The sequence below is a fragment of the Mastigoproctus giganteus genome, chromosome 6 (genome assembly GCF_048544385.1).
Source record: "Mastigoproctus giganteus isolate SK-2022 chromosome 6, ASM4854438v1, whole genome shotgun sequence".
Lineage (NCBI taxonomy): Eukaryota > Metazoa > Arthropoda > Arachnida > Uropygi > Thelyphonidae > Mastigoproctus > Mastigoproctus giganteus.
In genome coordinates, this window is record NC_143580.1 from 180,152,501 (window position 1) to 180,164,561 (window position 12,061).

At 36.4% G+C, this 12,061-nt stretch overlaps 1 protein-coding gene across 2 annotated transcripts in view; it reads right to left on the minus strand.

Moving 5' to 3' along the window:
* Window positions 1-1,256: 1,256 nt before the first annotated feature.
* Window positions 1,257-12,061, minus strand: part of LOC150084783 (G patch domain-containing protein 2) — a 166,104-nt gene continuing 155,299 nt past the window's right edge. For both annotated transcript variants that reach the window (XM_090375541.1, XM_090375542.1), the window contains exon 8: window positions 1,257-1,731. In XM_090375541.1, the coding sequence (XP_090231667.1) occupies window positions 1,364-1,731 (368 nt within the window). In that variant the 3' untranslated portion in view covers window positions 1,257-1,363. The remainder of the gene's footprint in view (window positions 1,732-12,061) is intronic.

Below are 12,061 nucleotides of genomic sequence, written 5' to 3' on the forward strand. Positions count from 1 at the left end.
CCTTTACAGTAAGAATGCATTTACTAGAAATTTTAGAGGAAAGAAAAATAATGATAATAATAACGGTTTATTTAGATCCGCCACTACGTCAAGCCCAGCTTGAAATTCATTACCAAACAGTATAGTAGCTTTATTTTGAAATAACTATTGTATTGGCAAATTCTGCAAAGGTTACAATGGCAAAAAAGGAATGTATGTATTCAGTGGGTTTTCTATATAAAAATAATTTCTAAAAAATTCACATAATAATTTTTTATGCATGAGAAGGTTTCGATTTCACTATTAGAAAACTAAATCAGATAGGTAAAGTAAAATTGGTATGCACTACTGTATTCAATTTTCCATCCTGGGGACTGTCATTCTGTTTTCACTGAAGAGTGAAGCTTAGTACTGAGAGCCGAAGGCTTGGGCTTACGTTCAACTTCGAGACAAATACCATTATCCATGATTTTACCAAGTTTGTTAAATTGTATAGCATTATCTGAATAGGATATCTGCTAAATCTGAGACACCTGTAAAGATAACTGTTTCGAAGCTGTTGGCTTCTCATTAGCTGGTAGATAGCCTCTATTAATGAACATATGCTGAACTATGAATAATATATTTTGCCTAAGTGAGCAGTCAAGTAGTGTACAGAAGTAAAACTGCCTTCAATTCCTAGAACTGGATTGCATTTGCCCTATGCAATAAATATTGTGGAACTGCAGGGGGATATTTCAACAGTAGTTGAAATTGAATAAAATTGGTAGGCATTACTGCATTCAATTATTGACCCTGAGGACTGAGGCAGAGCACTCGGTGGTAAGGCTTGAGCTTACATTTAGCTTAGAGACAAATACCATTATCTACAGTTCTGCCTAAATTGCAAATATATTTTTAAGCTGTATAGCATCACCTGAACAGGTAAATCAGCTGTACATGTAAAAATGTTTATAAAATGTATTTACTGGTTTTAAAAAATAATATAAAGCAGAAGTAATAAAAATGTTTTTAAATTCTACATCTCAAATACAAATATATAATTCAAGCAAATGAATGAGGATTATAATACTGAAATTAGAATAAGCAATGTGTCAAACAAATAAAACCACAGTTACAAATAGAGTAGTCCAAAGACTACTAAATTAGGTAATAGAGTCTTGAGAAACAAAAGTATACATTATATTTCAGTGACATGTATTCCAGATGCATATCTTTAAAAAAAAATATTCTATTTGTCACAATTTTTGTATTTAAACATTTAAATATTAATAAGCATGATCATGTTCATGAGAAAAATCTTCAAACTAAGTTTAGGTTTTAAATAATTTAACCTTCATATAGTCATTTCTACTCACAATAGGCACAAAGTATAACAATACAGTTACACAGTAGTACTTCCACCTGAACCACTATGCTCCACTGCATGTGCAGAATCTACATATTGATGGGATGTTCCTGGTGATGCCAATGACAGTTCAGCACCATCTCCACTACTTGTAAGCACAGGCTGTGGTGAGGGAGGTGGAGGTGGTGGTGGCGGGGGTGGAGTTATCGAACATTGTGATGACAAATTAGGTGTTGGACCAAATCCAAGCCCACGATGCTTTGATCTGACATAAACCATTAGAGGTAGCTGAACACCTTGCCCAAGAATTCCCAATCCTGTTCCTGGTTCCCAGCCCATGTTTCGTAACAGCCTGTTACCAACATTTGACTCTGGAATAGGGTCTGCTAACTCACCAACAAACCCTGCAATTTTGTGAATTACAAAAGTTAAAAACTTAAAAAAGTCCAAGGTAATTATAGTTAAAGTGCATCACTTTGATCATATGTAGGTGGTAAATTACCAGCCAGATATAAAATTTGGAACAGTGTCTAGACCTTACAAAAATAAAGGGGGAGGAGGAGAATCATTTGGTGGTGTTGTTGTTGTTATTTGGTTTTTAGGAGCGTTAGCAACTAAGGCCATATTGCTCCGGGAATATGCGGTGGTCATTCCCTTGACCTTTCCGCATCCTCCGTATTTGGTGGTGATGGGCTCGAACCCCGGTCTAATCAAGAAACGCGTGCTACGCACTGCTGCTCCTTCCCACCTGGCTATGGAGATGCCCATTTGGTGTTGTACGCAGCTGCATAGCAAACACATAGTCACTTTATCTGACCACGTTACAGTACAGTATGAGGAAGCTACAAGTTTTGAAGATAAAATTGTTTAGCGTGATGACAGCTGTTTGAATTGTAAATGTATTGGTCAACTGTTGCCTGCAGCACATCACAGGGAATGTTGGCAATAAACCTTGTGATCCTTTCCTTCAGTTCAGGCAGAATGCTGAATATTGCCTTCATAAACCCTATCCTTGAGATATCCCTATAGCCGCTGACAAGATGGTGTTGGTGGTCATGCAGCTGTTTTACTTTTTACTGGCAAAGCAATATGCAGCAGAACTACATCCTGCATAAAAACAGTTGTGGCCTCCCTCCCTCACTCACTCACAGGAATTATAGTGTCAAATAAGATTATAGAAACATTCACCTGCAACAGTACATTTTCATACCTCTCTAAAGAAGAATAGTCCAGTTATGAAATTGCTGTAAACCCACACCACAGAACTTTTTGATAAAATGTGTTAGTGATGTTATCCATTCCTCACAATTATGGGTATTCATATTGCTGGTTAATTAGAAATGAACCTCACTGATCTGTATGGTGTTCCAAGGTAATGAGATACATTTCTATTCTAGCCAGAAATTGTAGAGTGAAATCAGTCTATTATAGGAAATTGTGTAGAGTTAACCAGTGGAAAGGAAACAGGAAGGATTGAAACATTTGTAGACTGTCACACTTTGAATATCTAATTGTCATGACATTGCACAGCAACAGCAATTTTGTTATTAGCTTCTACAATAAGATAACACCCTCTGTCAGGAGTTATAGGCAAAAAAATTTGATTTTTGCATTTCTCCTCATAATTTTGCACAAAGTTGTTTTAAATTTTTTAAATGGCAATACGCCTGATATGTAGCCAAGACATGAATGTTTTTTTGATAAAAGAGCTTTACCAATGAAAGTACAATCTCTCATTTGTAATATGACACCTACTGTGGTTGCATCTAAGATGTGTTACTAGTCATATCATTGTAATTACTTTGCATATTGACTGCAAGAGCACCAAGTGTCACTTTTTGGAAATTTGTGTGTATCCTTCTTTTTTGTTTATGCCTGCATAGTCTAGATACCATCTATTCCAAATTTTATATCTAGGTGATTCACAGTTTACTACCTATATGTTTATAGTTTGATTTGGTTTTGATTTTATTGGCGCAAAAACGACTGCAGTTATACTGCACCAAGAAAAGATTAAAATATAAACAAAGATAAATTCTGGTAACCTTTAAAAAGGTTATCTCGTCAAACTGTTATTTATATATATAAAAAGTAGTATAAGTTTAAAAGTAAATTATCCAATTTAGACATGTTTATGTGTATTATTTATCTGTAAGAATGATGCTGCTAATACAGACACCATGTATCAGCAGCATCATTCTTACATATAAATAAATGTTTGTGAACACAGTATTTCATATTGTCTTGCAAAGGGTTAAAAAAAAAATATATATATATATATATATATTAAAAAATGTAATAAGAGGATTGATAGCAGAGCTTCTATTTACATAAATTTTTAAATAAATTAAATGATTTTGCAATGCTTCTTCATCCATAACTTAACTCTATTTTCTGAACTTAGATGACATGCATGGCAAGGGAATGAAATAAAAAAATTATAAAGATAAAACATCAGTTATTAAGAAGTAAACCTCTTGCAAGGATTGTCAACTAAAAATAGTGGGAAAGAGTTGTAAATCAAGCATGGAAATTAAATAAGAATTAAAAATGTTCATCGCATGACACCTACAATAAGTTAAGCAAAACGACACTTACATTAAGTTAAGTAAAATGATACCTACAATAAGTTAACTTTTTCAGCACAATCCATTCTCAGATACCATAAAGTACATGTTATACGAACAGATTGAATAAATATCAGTAAAAACATGCGACGAGAAGGACTTAACTCTGATTGATCAAAGGAAAATGAACATTTGTTAAATTCACAGTACATTGGATATATCTATGGGTCTATTGGATGTACACCAATGAGCCAAAACATTATGACCAGCGAGTCGTTACGCAAATCAAAGCAACTGCAGGTGAACTACTGTGTGTGCGTGGGTCGGGACACAGTATAAAAAACACCTGATATCGAGCTCCATTAATCAGTGTTACTCTTGTTCTTCAGATGAGAAAGGCAGCGGACTTAAGCGAGTTTGACAAAGGCCAAATTGTAATGACCAGATGACTGGGTCAGAGCATATCCGAAACGGCATGGCTGCTGGGATGCTCACGGTCAGCTGTGATTATTACTTACCAAAAGTGGTCCAACGAGGGAAAACCCACGAACCATCGGCAAGGTGTTGGACGACCACAGCTCATTGATGATCGAGGTAAGTGAAGGCTCTCCTGGATGGTACATGGCAACAGAAGGGGATTGTGGCGCAACTCACCAGTAATTGGAATGCTGGGAGTAATGTGTCACAACACACAGTACATCGAATCCTGCTGAAAATGGGGCTGCGTAGCCGCAGGCCGGTCCAAGTGCCCGTGCTAATCATGATTCACCACCAGCGACAGTGCCTACTATGGGCATGCAAGCATTGAAACTGGACCTTGAGTGATTGGAAGGTCCGTCTGTTCCGATGAATCACGTTTCCTGTTGCACCATGTGGATGGTTGGGTACGTGTGCGTTGTTTACCTGGGGAAGTGATGGTGCCTGGATGCACCGTGGGACGAAAATAAGCCGGTGGTGGGCAACGGTGTTATGCTCTGGGCGATATTCTGCTGGGATATCCTGGATTCAGTCATCCATGTGCCAGGCACTCTGATGTCTGCCACCTACCTAAACATCATTGCTAACCAGGTACACCCTTTTATGGCGACGGTCTTCCCCTCTGGCGGTGCCATCTTTCAGCAGGATAATGCGCCATGCCACACCGCCCAGATTGTTCGAGGTACACGAGGAAGACTTCCAGGTATTGTGTCCTGACCTCCAAATTCCCCAGACATCAATCCCATCGCACATCTGTGGTTTGTGTTGGATTAGCAACTCCAATCTGCAGCATCTCAACCATGTACCTTACAGGAGTTAAAGGATTTGCTGGTAACATGTTGGTACCAGATACCACAAGATACATTTAGAAATCTTGTAGCATCCATGCCTTGCCGAGTACAAGCTGTTTTGGCTGCACGTGGAGGACCAACATCATATTAGGTAGGTTGTCATAATGTTTTGGCTTATCGGTGTATCTATCAGATTTATTATCTTAATGCTTCTGTTATATGTAATTACTTGAATCAACATCCAGTTTATGGAGAAATTGATCTACATGTAGTTCTAGTTCTATTTTAGTGAAATTATTGTTTTTCATTTGTTCTTTTAATTTTCATGTCTGATCTCAACCCTATTCCCCTATATTTTTAGTCAACAATCTTAATAGGTGATAACATATTTTTAATATTTGCATTTCATTTAAATCAGACAGAGGAGTATTCCAGAATCATTTAATTCACATCAAAATGCAATAACGTATTCTCATGTTAGCAATCCACCCAACTGACAGTTACAATTTTAAGTTTTACACAATTGGTAAACAACAAGATCAAATGCAAAACTTATAATAATACATATTTTTTTTTTTAACTAACACCAGGAAACCCAACCTACTACCCAACCCAATACAACCCAACCTAAGCAAATGAATTAGAGGCATAAGCATATCTCCAAATAGGAGAGGGAGAGAGAGAGAGAGAGAGAGAGAGAGAGAGAGAGAGAGAGATGAAAGAACTTGCAGCATGACTATACTTCAGTACTATAGCTTCAACAAATGAAAGTAAACTGACATGCAAGTCATGTCAAAGTGGCTGGTGAGCAGATATCAAAAAAGATATCTACTCAGTGAAAATCCCTACCTATGCAGCTAGTTCAGCACAACTAGCTGCTGACCACACACACTATATATATATATATATATATATATATATATAGAGAGAGAGAGAGAGATGTACATTAAAAGCTTGTTATGTTTACCACAACTACTGTGAAATTGTAGTTACAGAGGGTATACATAAAACTTTGGATGGAGTTTACACTAGTGTAAACTACATTGAGTGCAGGCAATTGTTGTGAGAGGGATGCAAAGATAAAAACTAGGCAGAAAAGTTAGCAAGTGTAAATGCACACAGTAAAAGGTGGTAACTTAAAAGGGAGGTCAGTTTTCCTGTATTTATGAAGATTAAGCTCTTTAAATATTATGGGATTAAATATTTAAATATAACTTGGCTCCTGTTCTAAGATGTCCAAGCATGTCTATTTAGGAAAACTGAGTTATTTAATGGTTTATTAAGAGAAAAGCTCTAAAATTCTACACTGTTAGCAATTCACATTATTATACGTGGTAACTGTCTGCTCTTTTCTAGCTATTTACCAAAAAGGCAAATCTTTTCTCAGATTCCTCCCTAAAATTATCCTCTTCAAGTCCACTATTCTCAGTTGATATTCAAGATTGCTTCAGTCCATTCAGCCTGACAATATTTTAACTATTATTTCTAAGGTCAAAAGTCCATATCGCTGTGCCTTGATGAGCTATCAGTCATAATGTTCAAAAAAATGCTCAAATACATTAGTGAAAATTCTTACTAATTTTTTTTCAATTTCTGCTTTTCTTACAATTCTTGGACTTACAATTCCTTCAAAAGCTCACAGTTTTTATTTTTAAAAATCATAAAAAAAATCTGATCCCTGTAATTACTGGCTTGATTATTAACATTTTACCCAGGATCTTCGAAACTGTTATCCTCAAGAATCTGAGAGCATACATCTATCTCTTTATCTACAAATTTCAACTTGGGTTTACACCCAACAGATAATCAAATTGACCTTGTTTTCACTTGTGTTAAACTGGATAAGGGTCATGAGACTGATTCTTAGGTGGCTAGAGCTTTTGACTGTATTCACCCTGTAGTGTAGATTTATCAGCACCTTTACTCAACTGTAAATTAAGTTGTTAAATAATAGCTCAGCAAATGTCCTTAAAGGTGCTTCATTCTTCACATTTTTCCCCTCTTGCAGAGTCCCTCAGTGCTCTCTACTGTTCATCATATACTTCAATGGCCTTGCAATAGTGCTCCCAAGTATTTCAGTGTCAAATGGCAACTATCTGCTGACCTTAAGTCTACAACGTTATTGATTGTATCTTCAATGTTCATATTTTTCTCAACTTCGTTTCATATTGGCTTGATGAAAAAAATGTTTTTAAATACAGTAATTCCTTGTCAGCTGTGGAGGATATTCCTGGAAAGTACTGCATTTGACAAAATTGCAGTTAGCAAGACCTACAGAAAATAGAGTTAAGGGGAAAACAATAAATATGTCAAAATATGGTAAACTTCATTTTCGATTTATATATTATAAAAATTATAAGGCTGACAATAAGAAAAAAAGGTAAAGTCAATTGACAAGATACTTGCATATATACACACAGAATATTGACTGACTAGATTGCATCTTCATTTGATATGGTGAAATGCAGTAATGGTCAAAGGGTTACTAAAACAAATCCAAAATACATTAATGAAAAAAGTAAATGTTAGTCAAAACCATGAAAAACTGCGGAGAGGCAGTGACAAAACTGCATGCAACACTGTATAGCTTATATACAAGGACAGGTTTGTTTGTTATTTGGTTTTTAAGAGCATTAGCAACTAAGGCCATATTGCTCCGGGAATATGTGGTGGTCATTCCCTGACCTTTCCGCATCCTACGTATTTGGTGGTGACTGGCTCAAACCCTGGTCTAATCAAGAAGCATGCGCTACGCACTGCTGCTCCTTCCCACCTGGCTACGGAGGCACCTACAAGGACAGATCAATAAGTCATGCACAATTACTCACACATGTGCACACATAAGGAAGTGTGGAGGGAATTTATGATGTACATTTGTTGTACTACCAATTACTCATTAACACACCTAATATAATTTTTCTAGTGTTTTTAGATCTGAAGATATGGATGAACAAAGTGACAGTCATTTCTGGCAATGGTGTGCGATGGAGTTCCTGTTTAAATTGAGTGATCAGTCACATCTATTCATTGAAAACTTGTGGAAACCTAAGGGGGAGCAGATGACTGAAGTATTGTCCTGAGGTTGATCTAATAGTTTTGGGAGAGTCTTGATTAATTAGAGCCGGAAGACCAACATCTGTGAGAAACAGTGAAAACGAAGAACTTATTGACTAGCTCATTCGAAATGACAGGTGCATTACCACCAGACAAGTGATGAATGATACAAAAATGTCAAAGGGAAGTGTTTTGACCATCATGAACAGATTGAGGTACAGAAAAATCTGTTTTCGGTGGGTGCCTAAGCTTCTCACATAGAAGATAATGATTGCGAGGAAAGGGATCTTCTGGAGAGGTTTTGTGCTGGTGGTCCTGAGTGTTTTAAAGAGGTTGTCACATGTGATGAAACATGGCTCTTCCTTACGACCAACAAATCACAATCCATGAAATTGGCACACCCAACATCACCTGTAAACAAAAAATTTCCAAGTTGTCAACAAAATTTAAGGCCAAAGATTACCCAGAGATTATCAAAGATGTCAAAGATTACCTAGCTGTGGTGGAGCATAATGCTTCACCCACCCTATAGCCCTGACCTTGCCCTATCAGATTTTTCTTTTGTTTGGTAGACTGAAGGCATACCTACATGGTAAGGTGTTTGAGTGTGATATGGAACTCATTTCTGACATTAAACACAGATGTAAATGCCAGCCTCCTGATTTTTACCAAAGTGCATTCACTGTCTGGAGAGAATGCAAAGTGATGACAGTGTATTGATCGTTGGATTTACTTAAAGACATAATTACCATTAGGGGCAAAGGGAAGGGTTTTTGCTTCCGTAAAGGTGACTATATTGGTCTCAGACAGTTTTTAAATTCTGTACAAAGTGTGATGGTTCTTACATTGAGTGATATTTTCACAAAGTTGAAAATTTGTATTTTATGTATGTGAAGTATGGTTACACTATCTCAGATAATAAAAATGCTAAATAACAGCATATAGTGCATTACTTATTGATCTGTTTTTGTATATATGTACTGATGACTGTATCAGCAAGAGGGTAGACTGGAGTGGTTCTCAAACTCTTTATGAACTACCTTGGTAAGCAGTGAACTTCTTCAAATGTGTCTCAAGATAAAGGAAAACTTCACTGACTTCAATATCAATCACTCTTTAGGCATGCCATGAACACAGCATCTTTTACTCCAAGTGCGATTTGGGTGTCATGTGGGGTAGAGTTTAAACAAATCTTCTCTCTTTGCACAACTTACTAGACTACTCTTAAGATCTATGGAAGACAGGAGCAATAATTGTTAAGCTCCTTGGTTTAAAGAGTGTGGTTAGGGAGGAATTACTGTCCAAATAAATAAAAGTTATGTTGGTTTTTCTCCATACATCGGCTAAAACCTTCTTAGGAACTATTACGTTGCTCAGAAACTGATCAAAGATCTTGGTGTTAACATGTTCACATGTTAAAATTATAATATTTTAATTCTGAGAGAGAGTTTGTGCATGATGACTTCAGTTATCATCCATGTGTATTTGAGGTTGGTTGTGTTTTATCTTTTTGTGTATATGTATGTTTTTGTATTGGTTTTCTGATAATCAATATGAAGAAATGACACCACCACGACTGTATAAATTGACAGGACAATTTTATGTATGTGGATAACTTATGCTAAAATCACCACACTCTACAATAAAAGTAGTTAAATATGCTTTGTCGTCTCTTTGGATGCCACTTAGGAGAACAAGACGGAAGTTGGGCATATCGTGTCATGTAAATCTCATTGAATGTATGAAAAAATGAAGAGTAATGCCACTGGTTCCTGTTGTGTGAACCAACCAGCCATAATGAAGTCTGATATTTCTATCTTACAAAAAATTAAGTTTTTCAAGCAAAAATAAAAGTGTGCCAGTCAGTATATTATCATAACAACATGTATCACAGAAACCATGAGGATGAGTACTGTGCAACTCATATGTGAAAGAATGCAGTAAAAGCATATAAATTACACTGCCATGTTTGGTGCTTGTAGAACTGATTCAATGTGGTACAAGAGCTGTCTATTATCCAAATGTAACAGTTGTGGGTGTTCTCCTCCCCCAATTAGCAACAAATGGGCTTTTCTAACTAGAGGAATAAAAAATACACTGAACCACCAGCCCTTTTCTTGCTCAATATATTTGCAAAGTTACACTTTGTGAATGCCTCTTGCTATGGCAAATCTTGTGGTTGTAATTACTTGACATACTAGGTTCAATAAAGATACTTGTGTAACATAGTCTTTAGTGATTTTGCTTTGAATCTTCACTGTATAACATACAGTCAGAAGTCTCTGCAACTCTGCTAGTTGGAGGATCTTAGAGTGTCAACTTTTTTTTTTTTGTAGTTCAGGTGATTAGAACTATTAGAACTGTAGAATGAGATTTTTTTCTTGATCTGTTTCCAGTGCAACCACTGATGTTATAACTGTACCCAAGAAGCTCTCATACAAGCAACCCTAGTACAAATACTTGTGCAAATCTTGTGGTTGTAACTACTGTACATACTAGATTCCATAAGGATACTTGTGTAACATATTCTTTAGTGATTTCCACACTATCATACTTGGAATAACTGGCTAACATGAAATTGCACAAGTATTGGCTGTTCTATCAAAGAAGCACTCTATTAATGAATGTTCTCTTCAATAGGAGACAACTGTAGTCAATGTTTATTGGCTTCTGACTTTATGGACAAGTTCTTTGTTTGTTTGTTATTTGGTTTTTTGGAGCATTAGCAACTAAGGCCATATTGCTCCGGGACATGCGGTGGTCATTCCCGGACCTTTCTGCATCCTCCGTATTTGGTGGTGATGGGCTCGAACCCCGGTCTAATCAAGAAGCGTGTGCTACGTACTGCTGCTCCTTCCCACCTGGCTACGGCGGCACCTTGGACAAGTTGTCCAGACATCCTGTATCCTTGAACCTCTTAGCTAGTCAGGATAATCCAGATGGCGATTTTGGTCTCATTCTGCCCCACATGTATCTCTCTGAATGAAACTTCTAAACTTACATAAAGTAACTGTCACACTAAAAATTCTTGTAATACATTTTAATCAACATAATTTGTTTGAGCAAAGATAATTTGGTTATTAATTGAAAACAGATGACCAACACATCTTCAAAGTAATTAGTATAACCTCCTTGACATCACTTTGTGCAACAGCATCTCCCCCTCCCCCCACTGATAATAGTAATAAAGTTTTGTTTGATAAAAATAACCTCAACTTGTAGAATACTAGTGTAAAAATAGCATTCTTCAGTGACTAATAGTTCCCTCATAACTGATTTTTAAAACATTTTTGAAACAACTTTTTGATCACACCCTGCACACAAAGTGTGATCAAAAAGTTCAGGACCTTTGTATCTGGAAATTAGTGTTGTTATAAGTTGCAACTTCTCACAACATATTCCCTAGCTCAACTAGAATAGTAACACATAAATCGCAGCAATCAGACTGAATATCTCCATGTTGAATAGAAGGTGTTTTATGTTGTCCACCACATTTTAAAATGTGGGACTTGAATATGCAGTGAATTTGCATCACATTTCGTTTCAGATTGGGGAAGAGTGCAACATAAACCCACAAAATATTAAAAACAGCTTTTGGAGAAAGTGCTATAACTTATAACATTTGAAGACTTTTCAGGGGTTTGCAAACTTTAAAGAGGTCAACTTGTTCATCAAAGATGACCCTCCCTCTGGCCACTCCCACTTCAAAAACTAATAATTCAGTTGCTTGTTTGTGATCTGATGAGAAGTGATCCACTTTAATTATCAATGAAATTACTAGAGAAATCTGCATGTCTTATGGCACATGTAAATCAATTTTAACAAATGATTTTGGAATGCATGTA